Here is a 14,255-nt window from a genome sequence, read left to right as displayed (position 1 = left end):
TAGCTGGTGAGAACCCGTGGCTTGTAGTACATGTGCGGCGCTACGCCCAGTCCAGCGAGAGGTTTACCTCTGGGTGCCCCTTAGCGTGAGGCATGTACGGGGCTTATTTTACAGCTAAAACAGCTGGGGGGGGGCTTGGGGGGAGGTCGGGAGCATTTTCTTCTCCCTACACTAGGCCCCATGACACACCACACATGCCATTGCCTGGCAACACACCCAGCCCCTGACAACAGAGAATAATTAATATTCAGTTTGACGTCATGTATTTCACCACACAATATTTCCCGTCAGTGTTCAAAGATGCACGGATATTGTGCAAACCAACGCAGACTCGTGAACACTCCTTACTTACAACAACAAGCGGCAGTGAAAGCGATCGCTATTGTAAAAAAAAAAAAAGAAACACGCCCGCGAGCGGTGCGCGCGCGCCACGGCGAAACATGTGGTTTCAATTATCGCGCCCGTGTCGGGGCATGATAATTGAAACCACATGGCCTTTGGTGCACGTAATAGACACCAATAGGCCATGGGCGGAGCAATGCGCACGTCTTTGGCCTATTGTGTTCCGTCTTTATGAAAAACACGCATGCAAAGGCCAATCGCGGAAGGCAGAAGGAAAAGCACACACACGAGCGTGTGCGATTCCAGGCTCCGTTTTCAAACCCCAGACAAAAGGATTCTCGCTGCGCACTGCATCGCTAGGCACGAGACCTAAAAAGCAGTAGAAGCAATTTTCCAGCTTGACTAGAAGGTGGCACTTGTATCAAACCGGTTTTGAAGGACAGAGCACCAGGACATAAAATTACTTTAATAGCTCACATGGTTAACACCACCATATGGAAATGTGATCTGATGAGCCTGTAATACAGGAGTGTTAAAAAAGCACAGAGACAAAATCCTTCAATAGTGGCCTACTAAACCAAGACCTATTCAATGGTCTTTCCTGGGTTCTTAGCAGCCGCTTCCTACCGTGAGGTTTTGCAAACTTCCCTTAAAACAGCCCTGCAGCTCAGATGGATCGTGGCACCTCCTAGAATACTCCTACTTCCTGCATTTTAAGGCCTTCCCAGTACTGACAATGGCCCCGTTTTTACAGATTTAGTCCATCTCCGTATTGTATCCTCTGCCAAAATCCCTGAACCCCCATCAGAAACACTTCGCTCAGAAGAAGAAAAAGATCAATCACACTCAGTCCCACTACTCTAACATAACAACCAAGACTGCCATATACGACTAAAATAACTTCTAATATTTTAGTCTGTCCCACATTATTACCTACTTTTGGTTCTAATTATCACCTCCTCGATGTCTTTCTAAATTGTTTTCACTCCTATTCTAAAATGTGATTTCTTGTTCATTTTCATACTAAGACAGAAGGAGGGAGTAAACCTTGAAACTCATCAGGTTCCATCTTGCCAAAGACACACACAGTGGGGTTTTGGTTTCAAACAAAAGAGTTCGTCTTTGCGGTTCTATAGGGTGGGAATGTATAACCATACCAAAAGCTAAAAGAATGCAAATGACGAAGACTTCTCTAATTTATGACCGGAAACCTGAAAAGAGGAAGAGGTTCTATTTTACAGGTCCCCATATCCGGTTTGAGTGGTGGTGGGAAGTAGGATTGATTTGCTGTAAGAAGTTGTTTACAGAGATTGTTTGCTCTGCGCTCTGTTTTCTCACTGTTGTCTGTTTAAGCACAGCTTAGTGGAAGAAATGAATCACAGGCTAGTCGCTAGCCCATGACCATATGCGTTAATCTACGAACATGTTATATACCATTTAAAAGTGTTACCAAGCAGTGTTGCGCAGGAAAACACAAACAACAAATACACCCCCTCATTTATTTTCAGTGAACCTGATGACCTTGCAATAACATTTTAAATCATTTTTTTAGCTTTGTAGAGTGTGTAAAGCGCTTCCAGTTCAACTTTTCTAGCTTTTATTTGCCACTTATTAGCCACCTTTTAAAAGGGTGGCAAAGTAGTATATTGTGTATACCGCGCAAGTTAATACACCACTGTCGAAACTTGGAAAAAAAATGCCCTTCAAAATACTCTTTTACCAGAAGACAAATACAGTTAACGAAACACGCAGATGAAATATGTAAACTGTTTCATGTTTATATATCACACAAATTACTACAAATTTTGGAGGAAAAAAAAAGGAAATCCTTACCACCAACGTTGGTGCCGTTAAAAGTCCCCAAGCGAAAAACTCCAAAAATATTACTATCACGGCATGATAGACACTGGGAGAACCGATTCCTTGAGGCTGAAAGGCACAAAGCAAATTTAACATTACAGAGTGATCATCGAAAAGAAACCATAAACACACAATACAATTTTTAAAGTAAAGTTTTTCATTGCAGCATTTAATCTACACATTAAAGTGTGAAATAAATATAGAAATATTACATGAGTGCTGAGTTACAGTGTTAACTCTTCTCCTAGACCGTCCTTTGCTATGAGAATAAAAATACCCCAAATTAGTAAGTATTAATTTACCAGGGCATATGTTTTAGTCTCTTAATGCTAAACCATTGCAAGTTAAAACAAGCATTTGCAAACTCAGTGTGTCTCAGCTCGACTGAACTCAATTGGCTTCGCCACGTCTCTGACTGGCAGTCGTAATCAAACGAAAGTTACTATTTTCAGGTGCGTTGTTGAAATCCACATGCTGGGGGGATCACAGAGGTAACTCTACATGGCAAACATTTAAACATCATTACATGACAAGGGAGCGGGAGGTTGTTTTGATCAAAGGAACAATACAGTTCTTCCTCCTAAATTTTAAAGGGCCTACATCTGTCACTGGACAGCGTCTATAAATGAATTTCACTTTCCACTACCAGCTGGATTGTCAGACCTTTTTGAACTACAGGTTTTACTTCAAAGTAAGCAGACCCATTAAACACATTAGGTGGCATGATTAATCATTGGGGGTCACGCCTCACAAGCAAACAAGTTGCTTAGCGGACTCATCCAGAACTCTGGTGTTTATTGTTCACAGCAAGGTTGAGGTAGTTTGTCCTGGTCTAGTTGCTTTTTTGAATAAAATTGCATCGGGTGAAAATATCCTCCAATTGTATAGGTATTGTAGTTCACATGTACAAGACTAAAAACTGGTGTGATGAATGTGTGGTCAGTTATGATAACTTCCTTAGCACTTTTCTACTGGTCAACATGTTTCTACCCAGATATCCCCAGCCTAACGCTCCTGGGGCATTCTTCAGGACTTAGGAGACCTTCGTAGTCTACCTATCACTATCCCAGTCTTACAAGTGTGAAGTACTAAGTTGATAGTGCAAAAGATAAAATGGTAAAACTTGACTGACCAGGTTTAACAGGTACTGGTTCTGCTCCTGGTGTGGTCAACGACATTTTTTAGTTCAACCAATTCAACAAACATCTTATTCAGTGCGCTTCCCACATGCACATTAGTAATCGAATAATTTTCTTCTGGATATATCTTGTCCACCCTCAACATCAGTCGTACTCACATATTGCTCCACCCCAGAAACCGGTGAATACACTCCAAGGTAAGGTGGCACATGCATCTGCCCCTATAATTTGCATGTTCTCCATTACTTGTTTAGTTTGTATAAATGGACTGTTTAAGGAGGGCAGATTGGTATCCTATATTGTTTCTGGCTGAAGTCAGTTCTGTATTGCATAAGGGAGTCAAATTCCAAGGCTTCGATTTGTTAAAGAATCCTGTAGTTAAGCATCTCTGAAAGTAAATGGTCATGGGAAATACCCTTGGTTGGAAACCCACAATTTTGGCACCACTTCCCGAGATTCATCTGTGACTGAGAAACATACGCATGGCATCTACATTCAAACATAACTGAAAGAAACTATCAAGGAAGGAGTAGGAAGCTGACACAGACAAAGACATTCAATTATGAGGAAGAAGCTAATTCAAAGCTCACTCAGTATCCGATTGTAGACAATAGGTCTGCCCCAAGACAAGACCTAAAATAGGCCTGATGCAACAGATTGGAATATTGCAGTGTTGAGAGCTATTGAGTCAGATGCTTGGCGAGATTAGGGTTGTCCAAACATGTCTGAGAGGGTAATATAGATTAAGGGAGAGCTAGAAGACAGGAGGCAGTGGATGTCCATGGATGCTATCGGAGATAGTAGCCTTGTATAGATGGGTGGCCACAGGCGAGGAGAGTTGGGAAGAGACTAGAAGTTTACACAAACCTGATGGGATATTGCCTGTACTTCACTCAAAGGCAAAGTAGACAGATTGGGAGGTCCATTCAGGGGCAAAAGAACAAGATGGTGTTTGAACTGTGAATACAACCTGTAGAAGACAATGGGGTGTAACTGAATGATGATTAAAGTATTCTTTTCCAGGAATATCTCAATGTTGAGAAAGACGCAGGACAACATCATCATGGTTATCTATCAAGTGAAATATGTTATTAACAGCTGTACTATCCTATGGGTGATGAGCAAGAGTATGGGTGGACTATTTCTCTCAGCTCACCCTCCTCTCTTTCTGCTTTATCCAACTTTCACTCCCTCCAGCCCTCCCCATTATCTCACTATGCATCAACTAAATTTCACTGCATTTCACCCTTCTATTTCCACCTCACCTTTCACTCTCTTCCTCGCCAGTCTTTCTTCCTCACCTTTCTCTCTGTTCCTTGCCCTTCTCTCACCTCTTGCTCACCCTCCTCGCCGCCTTCTTCTATCCCCCTCGCCATCCTCCTTTTTTCTCACTATTCTCCCTCCTGACTCAGCCTCCTTCTCTCTGCTTTACCTTGACCTCCCTTTGCCTCACCATTCTCACTCACACTCTCTATACAACTCACTCTGGACTGGCTACCTCACCCTCTTCTGTCAGCCTCACCTCCACTGCTGCTGCCCATAGGGTAATGATTGTGTGTATGTAAAGGAATGAGGGGTGTGCATATGTGCTTGTGTTGGTATATAGGTGAGCGTGTATGGGCCTGGCACCTCTCTGCATCTGTTCTTTACCGGTACCTCTCCGAGTTGTAAACAGTGGCAGCAACGAAGGCCTGACTTAAATAGCGCATATTCATGAACACACACGAAATCTACAAAGACATGGGGTTATGCGTATTTTAACTAAATAAGTGAGGAAGCAGTTGGAGCAGACAAAGGGACATGGTAATATTAATTTTCTATGTGCTTAACTAACACCCCTTTGTGGTACAAGGTCTACCTAGGGGTGACTTTTTTTACTTTTAAAGGTAAGGTCTTTGCCTGGCAAAAAAGGGTATTTTTAAAGGTAGCATGCAGGTTTTACAATGCAGGAGACGGTTTACAAAGGTAGGCCAGAAGCCATGTTTTACAGGCACACTCTGACTCGCACAATAGATACTGAAAGTCCACAAGTGACATCTAAATTTCAGGCCGTAGGTGCATTTTCTAGATCATATAGCAAGGACTTATGAGCAAGTTAAATGTGTCAATTAGGAATACGCTAATTTGACCATGTGTAAAGGGGAAGCACTGGCACTTTACTGCTTAGCAGAGATTAAGTCAACAGGAATCATGCAGAAAAAGCTGACTCCGTACAGTGTATCTCCCTTTCTTTCCACAAATTGAAGGCGGAGTAGAAACATTTAAACTTTAAGTCACAGATAGTAGAAACAAGTGCATTAGCCCAGTGTGTTATCTTACCAGTTTAGGACCCAGAAAGTAACAGCAGCAATCACCCCCCACCCCACCCTGCTGGCAACAGTGCAGCCCTAGATCAGACCAAAGACCAAACTTTTCTGCCCCACGGAAAATGCTTGCGAGTACCAATGCTCTAGAGCAGGGGTCTCAAACGAGAAGCTCGTGACCTACTGTAGAGCTTAAACAAAGAAAGCATTGGCAAGGCAAACCGATCTTAATTAATGTTACACAGCAGTGCAGCAAAGCTAAACTTGTTTTTTGTTTTGTTTTTGAGGAGCTGAGAGGGTCATGCTTTTCTTTTTAATTACTGGCAGGAGGCATCTCGGAGGGAGAAAGGGCATGCTACAAAGAGGGTCTAGATAAAACTGTTAAGTACCTTTTATATGGATTCGGCAGTTTGAATGCCTTTAGATATTTTACTTCACGAGTGTTTTATTTCCTCAGGTGCCTGTAGATTTTGTTTATTTGTCGTCGAATCCTTTTTTTTCTTTTTAGACCTCTGAAGTCTTTCCTGTGGCCCTTTACAATGGTTAAGTATGATTACATCTTGGTTATGTCAGCACATTTACTCTGGATTCTGCCCTCAATCACCATTTGGTGACAATTCGAAAACAAAAGTGTTGATAATACAAGCAGTCAGAAGCTAAGCTCTTCAGGTTTAGCGGCCCTTGATGGTTCAAAAGATGAAATGAGCCTAGATGGGGGCGTCTCTCATTGCAAACACAAGGACATGATGGATGGAGCACTGAAACTTTTCAGACACTCACCCCAGTCACAGATCTGGGTTGAATCCATCATCGCTCTTTAGCTCACTTTGCCACCCCAGTTCAGACATAGCTATATGCAAATCAGTCTTGACCCTGTGCCTCATGGGGACAGTCCAGCACGAACTGCCAAGCCATGCCTTCCCTCGACCGGAAACAAGCATCCTGGGACCGGTTTCAGGTTTAACAGCCCTCATCAGCCAGGCTAACTTGAATCCAGTTGCAAAGAGAGCAATTGCCCTATTCGCACTCAGGAAACAAGATAAAGGCCCCAGATGGAACAAAAAAATAATAACTGGATACAACCAATTACTCCCGATAGCTTACCAAAATAAATCTATCCATCTCTCTCTCTATCCATCTCTCTCTCTATCCATCCATCTCTCTCTCTATCCATCTCTCTCTATCTCTATAGCTGAAGCACAGCTAGAATTTCAACGTGCTTGTTTTGTCACAGGGGAGCAACATTTAGTTCATTCTTTGACGCTTTTCAACAAAATGTCTTAATCAAAGAGAAGCACTGCAGCTGTTACTGATGGGCTCACGCTGATCGTAGTCCCAGGGTACTCAATTGACCAGAATTAACTACAAACAGATTTCACGCATTAGTTACGAGTTTGAATGCAAATTGGTAATTTATCACAGTCCAATGCTTTATCTATTTGCATTATAAACTCCATTCACTATTATAATTTTTTGTCCATGGCACTTTCAAAATGGTATATTTTTCATGCTCATTGTTGCTGCAATCCTTAAACCGGGTATGCACCTTAATTTCCAGTATGCAAGAGGTGGTCTCACTACTCCTCTAACTTTCCTTGCTCTCCCGTTTTTTAGGTCTCGGCTGGCGAAAGCAGCGCATGCGCTGCTCTCACCATTGCGAGTACCTTTTGGAATCAATTCTACAGAGGGCTTTCATGCACGCGTCTGCATGGACAAAGATGGCTGCTCTCGCCATTTGTCCATAGCGACTGTGGACAGTCCCACGCCATTTTGTTGCCATAGCAACGAAAATGCCGCTTCGCCTGTGCTTTTAATTAGCGCGGCCTTCGCGCGATCGCTTTCACGGCCAACCACCTCCCAGAGGCTCGGAAACTGAAACCGGAATTACTGCTGTTCGAAAAAGTTTTGAAAACATGCCTTTCCTGACCGGTCTTAAATGCTACCCTGCCCGAGATGCTTTAGTGATTATTTATTTTTGTGGGTGATTATAGCGCATTATACGTTTGGAAGAGGACGATTGAATGGCATCTTGCATCCGGCTGACACTTCTTTCTAGATGCACGGAGAAAGTGGAACCAGCGTCTCCGAAGCCTCTCGTGACCACAGGCCAACCACTCAGTATCCTGAACCAACAGCAGTCTTGTGGTCAGAAACAATTAGATCTCGTGCACCGATGGATATCTTGCACCGCCGTACCAAAAAAAAAATTGAAAAAAATGAAAATAAATAAAACTTCAGGCACAGAGATAGCTGCGGTGAAAATATGCTCACTCTTGCACAATATGCTCGTCCGTGGCGCGCCCCATTGAGGATGAGCAACGCCCAAGGCAGCGTTCGCTATTCAAACAGATCATTCGATAAGCAAAAAATCTGACAATTGAGTGACAGGGGGAATAAGCTGTTCTTTCTTCCCCTCCGTCGTCTCTGGCCAATGGTCTTCACTGTACACTTCTCCACTGTCCTGCCAGCTCTCAAGCAATTTTCCTGCAGGGTCATTTGAAGGTGCGCGTTATGTAAGATAGAACACGCCTATAACACCACACAGTGTTGCACAGATCTCAAGACCCTTTCGGGGACGGGTCACTCACTCGATATACATATGGGCACACTGAAGAGTCGTAACGTAGACCCCAGCAGCGCTGGGGAGGGGCAGGTAACCCTCCATTCGCCCCCGGGGTCCCATTCAGGCAGGGCTTTAAGTGGGATGAAAAAACTGAAGGGTCTCTCAAAGGGCGTGGCCAATATAATTAAGGGCGTCGCTTAAAATCACGTATGCTAGAAATCTATACTTAGCAGTGTCCCGCCCGACTTGTATTTTGCTGTTTCTGTGATTGCATCCATATATATGAAACAACATCTTACCTACAACAAGTAACATCATACCTACAAGAAGTCAGGACTATTGGCTTTGTCAATGGTTGTTAGTTGCATAAAAAAAAAATAAGCAGCAACTATGGCTTGTATTTATTATTAAAGAAGCTCCCACTTAAAGACCTGGTGACACAACGACAATGTTGCTGCTCCTGAATTTCAAAAACAGAAGGGAAATCCAGAGAGAAAATTACTCTTGAAAGGATTTCCCTTCCCCTACAGCGCTCAACTGGCATGACATCATGCTGTAACTTCTCCACTAGTGAGAAGTGTGAGCACGCGCACATCGATGTGCCTGCTGTCACTGCAGTCGGGAACAATCGTTAAAAATGCAATAGGTCTCGCCTTTGATTAAGTTAAAGCCATTTGCTTTGCTATACAATACCATTAACAAATGGCTTTAACTTAATCAAAGGCGAGACCTATTGCATTTTCAATGCTTGTTCAATTAGTTTCCAGGTAAGATCCTTCAGGGAGAGAGGTTCATGCTCCCAAAAATTAATGCACACAAAACATCTCCGTGTAGGGAGCCCCCGACACTGCAGGGAAGCTTCAGCTACAGCAGGAATGGAGCATCCTGCCAACTTGCAATCACAAAGGGAAAACTGCTAAAGCACAGCTAGAATTTCAACGTGCTTGATTTGTCACAGGGCAGCAACAATTTGTTCATTCTCTGACGCTTTTCGACAAAATGTCTTAATCAAAGAGCAGCACTGCAGCAGTTACTGATGGGCTCACGCTGATCGTAGTTCCAGGGTCCTCAATTGCCCAGAATGCACCACAAACAGATTTCACGCATTAGTTACGAGTCTGAATGCAAAATTTGTAATTTATCACAGTCCAATGATTTATCCATTTGCATTATAAACTCCATTCACAATTATAATGTTTAGTCCGTGGCGCTTTTAAAATTATATAAGGGAGTTCAACCATAGCCAGTTTCCGTCCCTATTTCGAGTGTCATGGTTTACTTTTATTATTACGATCGCATTCGCTTTACGACCATCTTGTTTAGTATTTAAAGGGAGTTTACCATAGCCGGCTTCAGTCTGTATTTCAAGTCCATTATTTAATTTTATTGGTACATTCATTTTTTTTTTTTTGTAGGCACTGCTCTACTCGAGCCTGGTTACCCAGCACCTAATTCAGCACCTCTGTATGTTATGCCACATCCTCTCAGGCCACTAACTTGAAAAGTATCCATGTTTTGATTTAATGAAAGATTGCCTTTAATGCCATAATAACGTCGTTTTGGGGATGGGCTTGTTTTGGGTGTCTTGTCCTGGGCTGAGCTTATTGTGGTCTTGTTTTTACGAACTCTAGTTCATGATAATTTTTAGTTGGCAGGTCTGCTGTCCACAAGAAATACCCATCCTTTCATTCCTCTCCTGTGGCACTCCTCACCCCAGGACCGCGACAGCATTAAGAACCCAAACGGTCCATGAGCACGACTAACCAACGTACTAGTGCAGTTGTGCTACGTTTCTTCAAGCACAGTAACAGCAATATCTTCCACAGTAGGAACGGTCGATGTACCTTTTGATTGGGATGTCAAGCATGCCACGTGCATTCTTCATATTTCTAGCATGAATTGTGTTCACAATACCCCTTCAATGAATTGTGACCACACTAAGCCTCTCCGCATTGTTGTCCACGTTTCAGGAGAAACGTGACATAACGGTTTCCGTGGTGCAATTGGTTAGCACAATCGGATCTTAACCAAAAGGTTGGTGGTTCGAGCCCAACCAGGGACAGAGTTGATTTTTTTTTTTTGTATGAAATAAAGGATTGGATTTGTTCATGGGTAAGAAACTGTTATTCTATGTGCCACAAAATGGAGTCACATTTGAAATTCCTAAAATTATGTTTTGCTAAAGTAAGGAGGAATGTATTCTGTGTTGGGGAAAGATATATTATATGAAATTAAAGCAGGGTACTGGCGAAGAGGGAATGCATATCTGCAAATACGATCTGTATTGCATTGTTGGTTATATTTAATTCATACACTATAATTTATACTATCGGGGCCAATAAACCCGAATTCAGGCTGGAGACTCCAAATACTTTAAGCCTGGATTCTCCAAAGTCGGTTCTGGACGCCGGATCCATGCCAGATTTTTAGCATATCCCTATTTAGATAAATGTAGTCATCTTAAAAATCTGGCATGGATCCAGACTCCCCCTGACAGACTTTGGAGAACCCTGTTTTAGCCAAAAATTGCTTAATTTTAGCAGTCGCTTTATTTTTGCGGTCACCCACCTGAAACTACCTGCGACGTCGGAGTCTCGAGCAGGAGAATTAAACAACAGGCTTCTTTCGGAGTGCATGGTGGCCGCTGTCTCTCCCAGGCAGCCGTAAGAGCTGCAGCCGCCCAGTGGGAGCAGTGAGCCTCCAACTCCAGGAGTCCCTTCTTTGAGGGTGAGAAGAGCAATCGGTGGGGATGGAGTACGGATGTTCGTGTATTCCAATATCTTTTGAGCTTTCTTGTATTCAGACTTGTGCCCTGCTGTTGTTGTTGAGCTCAAGTGTACTCAAAGCCGTTACAGGAGGGCAAGGAGAATCAGATATGCATTCCCTCTTCGCCAGTGCCCTGCTTTAATTTCATATAATATATCTTTGAGTACACTTGAGCTCGACCTGTAATAAGGAAATTAGAGACAGAAGCAAGATGGCGGCTAAACCTTAGCCGTAGCGGAGGAGCAGTGACGACTCGGATGGTCGAGGCCGATTCTAGTCAGAACGTCTTGATCTGTTTCCCGGTTTGAATAGCCCGACTACATGCGTATTTTGGGATGCCTAGGGCGTTAGCAGTGACTTGCCTGATCCTTTGCGGCTCCGTGAGGCGGATCACCCGGGCGTTCGCGGCTCTCACGTCTGATTGCTGTGCTGGGCGCACAGGAGGGCGGAGCTCGCGTTCGGGCCGGCGAACCAGGCGGAGTGAAGCGGAGGTTTGCTTCAGACCGGAGGGTGTTTGCCGTGGTGTCCCGGCTCTAGTGAATTGGTTCCCCAGGAGAAAGGGGAGAGGAGGAATAATGGCTCCTAAAGTGGCGGCCGTGGGGAAAACGGCCACCCAAAGGAAAAAAACTCTACGAGACGGTGTTGATAATATGGCATCAGGCAATGACGAGATGAGTGGAAAAGTCTGCCCGTCTGGCTCAACAAAAAAAGTCTGCAAAATCATGGGAGAACCAGACAGACTACCTCTTCGACAGCCTCAATAGCCGACATCTTCTCAAAAACGGGTAAGGAGCAAGAGGGTCTGAAGGCGAAAGAAACAGGAAAATCAAGGAGGGGCAGTGTGTCTTCAGAGGTGGTAGATATCACCGAGACTGAAAATGTTAAGGGTGGATTCTCCCTCAGTGAGCAGACACTATCTACTGCACTAAGCTCGACCAAAAAGAAAAACCCAGATGGTGTGACTATTGGGGGTGAGCTGATTAAGGATCTGGTATCCCAGGAAGTGGTGATAGATAAAGGAGCCCTTTCTCTGCAGGGCTCGGATAAGTCCGATAATGAGCTATGTCCACAGGAACTGGGGCGGTCAGACTATCTGAATACGGAGGCTGGTCCTGATGTGGGCTTGGGTCTCGGCCTCGGCTTGGACGCTGGCTCTGGGGCCCATTCCAATGAAAAGGAAAAGGACAAGGACTCCAGTGAATGTTTTTTTTTCTGTTTCTGAGGGGGTAGAATGGTCTGAGGACGATGAGTGCAGCTCCTTTTTGGACTCAGAAAATGATTCAGAATTAGATCCTCCGATAATTACATCTAGTCCTCCGGCGGGTCTAACTAGGAGGAAACCAGCTCAGGCTCAGGTCCAGGCTAATCCTCAATGTGAACTTAGTTGGGATCATTCTTCTGCTCTGGCTTTGCAGGGTTCCCCTAATATGGATACTGCTCATATAACAATGTTAGAAGCTATCCATAAAGAGATAATTTCACACCGAGAGGAGACCCGCCAGGATAATCGCAAAGCCCAGGCTGCCATGAGGAAGATTCAGGGTGTGGTCAGGAAATTATCTAAAGCCTGTACAAATATAGGGGATCGGGTATCTAATTTGGAGGAGAGAATTGTGTCAACGGAGACAGAGGTAGCAGTGGCGATTAGTCAGGTGAATTCCCATTCGGCACAGGTGGTGGATATGCAGTGGAAAATGGAGGAGATGGAGAACAGGCTGCGCCGGAATAATTTGAGGGTGCTGGGAATCCCTGAAGGAGTCGAGGGCTCTGATATCAAAGTGTACATGATCAAACTTTTCGAGCAAGCTTTCCAGAGCTCTCTAATTGGAACTGGTCTACCGAGATAAACCGGGTTCACCGTACCCCCTATAATATGCGCAAAAAACCCAAGGAGGGAGATAAACCCAGGGCCGTGCTGATCTTCTTTGGCAATTACATCTTGAGACAATCTATCGCAGAAAAAGCGAGACCAGATTCTAAAAGAAGCAGCGAAGGGGTCTCTTTCTTTGTCCGCCCTGATTTTTGCCACGCGACAGTGGAGCGTAGGTGGAGATTGAGAGGGATGATACAACTATTCCAGGACAAGAAGATTCAAGCCTTTTTGATAAATCCTGCTCAGCTGAAAATAATTAACGCAGGGAAGACGGTATTTTTTGCCTCAGAAATCAAGGCAAAAGAGTACCTGGACTCCCTTGGCTAAACAGAATCATCTGTTAAGTAGCTGGTGGGGGGTATTTATCCCAGTCTGTGTTCTAGTGTTGGCCCCGGTCAGAATTAGGTGATGGGGAACAGGCCACAAATATTATATTGGTTAGAATATGGGTCGGGCCTCGACATTGTATAGAATTATTCTTTGGCTTTTATAGGTAGTCGTCACTGTAATCTCTGCATTCCATCCTAAGCACAGACTAGGTCTGAGCGCTTCTCAGGAAGGGGGGTGGCGAGGGGGGAGGGTGGGTGGGGTGGGAAAGGGCGGTGGGTCAATAAAAAACAGAAAAATAAGATGTAGTATGGTATTTGTAGAAGAAGTTGGATATTTTTGTAGGCAGATCATGATGATTAAAGTATTAGCCAATTTGCTAAATGTTCAGATGGTTTCTGATATATATATGTACATTTTAGGGATGGCAGGCATTAACATTTGTTCATTTAATATAGGTGGGCTGAATGATTGGAGGAAGCGTAATAAATTGGCACAGTATGTGAAGCATAATAATTTCGACGTTTTATGTTTGCAAGAAACCCATCTTCCCTGGGCTCGAAGGAGTCTTATGGATTTAAATGGCTTTGAGTTGCTAGCATGTACAACTCAATCATCAACAACTAGAGGGGTCGCTGTCCTAGCTAGGACTTCTATGGGCGGTGGTAGGCGGATCAAAACCGATGGTAGCGGGAGATGGCTTTTGGTGGAGCTGGGAAAAGGCTTCACACTGTGTGTTGTTAATGGTTCAAATTGTGATGATCCTGATATCTTCGATTTTTTGGAAATGGAGTTGGTAAACTGGCTAACCCCTATAATATTCTGTGAGGATTTGAATATCTCGGCTGATTGGGCCAGTAATATAGCTTATTCTGGACGAAAACCGAGAGTCTTTAGAGCTATAAAAGCCCTCATTAGCTCACATGGGTTGGTAGATGTGTGGGGTGCCAAGGAACCTCTAAAATCTGGTTTTACATATTTTTCAAACCCCTTTCAAAAATATTCAAAATTAGATTATTTTTTTATATCCTCCTCAGAAATTAATAGGGTAGGAATTATTAAACTTCCGAAGTTCTTGTCGG

General features: G+C 43.8%; 1 protein-coding gene across 1 annotated transcript in view; it reads right to left on the bottom strand.

The window, feature by feature from the left end:
* Window positions 1-14,255, bottom strand: part of SLC71A1 (solute carrier family 71 member 1) — a 332,367-nt gene that overhangs the window by 212,751 nt on the left and 105,361 nt on the right. Inside the window, exon 2 of the mRNA XM_085601886.1 lies at window positions 2,176-2,271. Coding sequence (XP_085458012.1) covers window positions 2,176-2,271 — 96 coding nt within the window. The remainder of the gene's footprint in view (window positions 1-2,175; window positions 2,272-14,255) is intronic.

This window comes from Triturus cristatus, chromosome 4_2 (genome assembly GCF_964204655.1).
Source record: "Triturus cristatus chromosome 4_2, aTriCri1.1, whole genome shotgun sequence".
In the NCBI taxonomy this organism is placed as follows: Eukaryota; Metazoa; Chordata; class Amphibia; order Caudata; family Salamandridae; genus Triturus; species Triturus cristatus.
The sequence above is the reverse complement of the archived record's forward strand: the minus strand, read 5'-3'. Positions and strand labels throughout refer to the sequence as shown.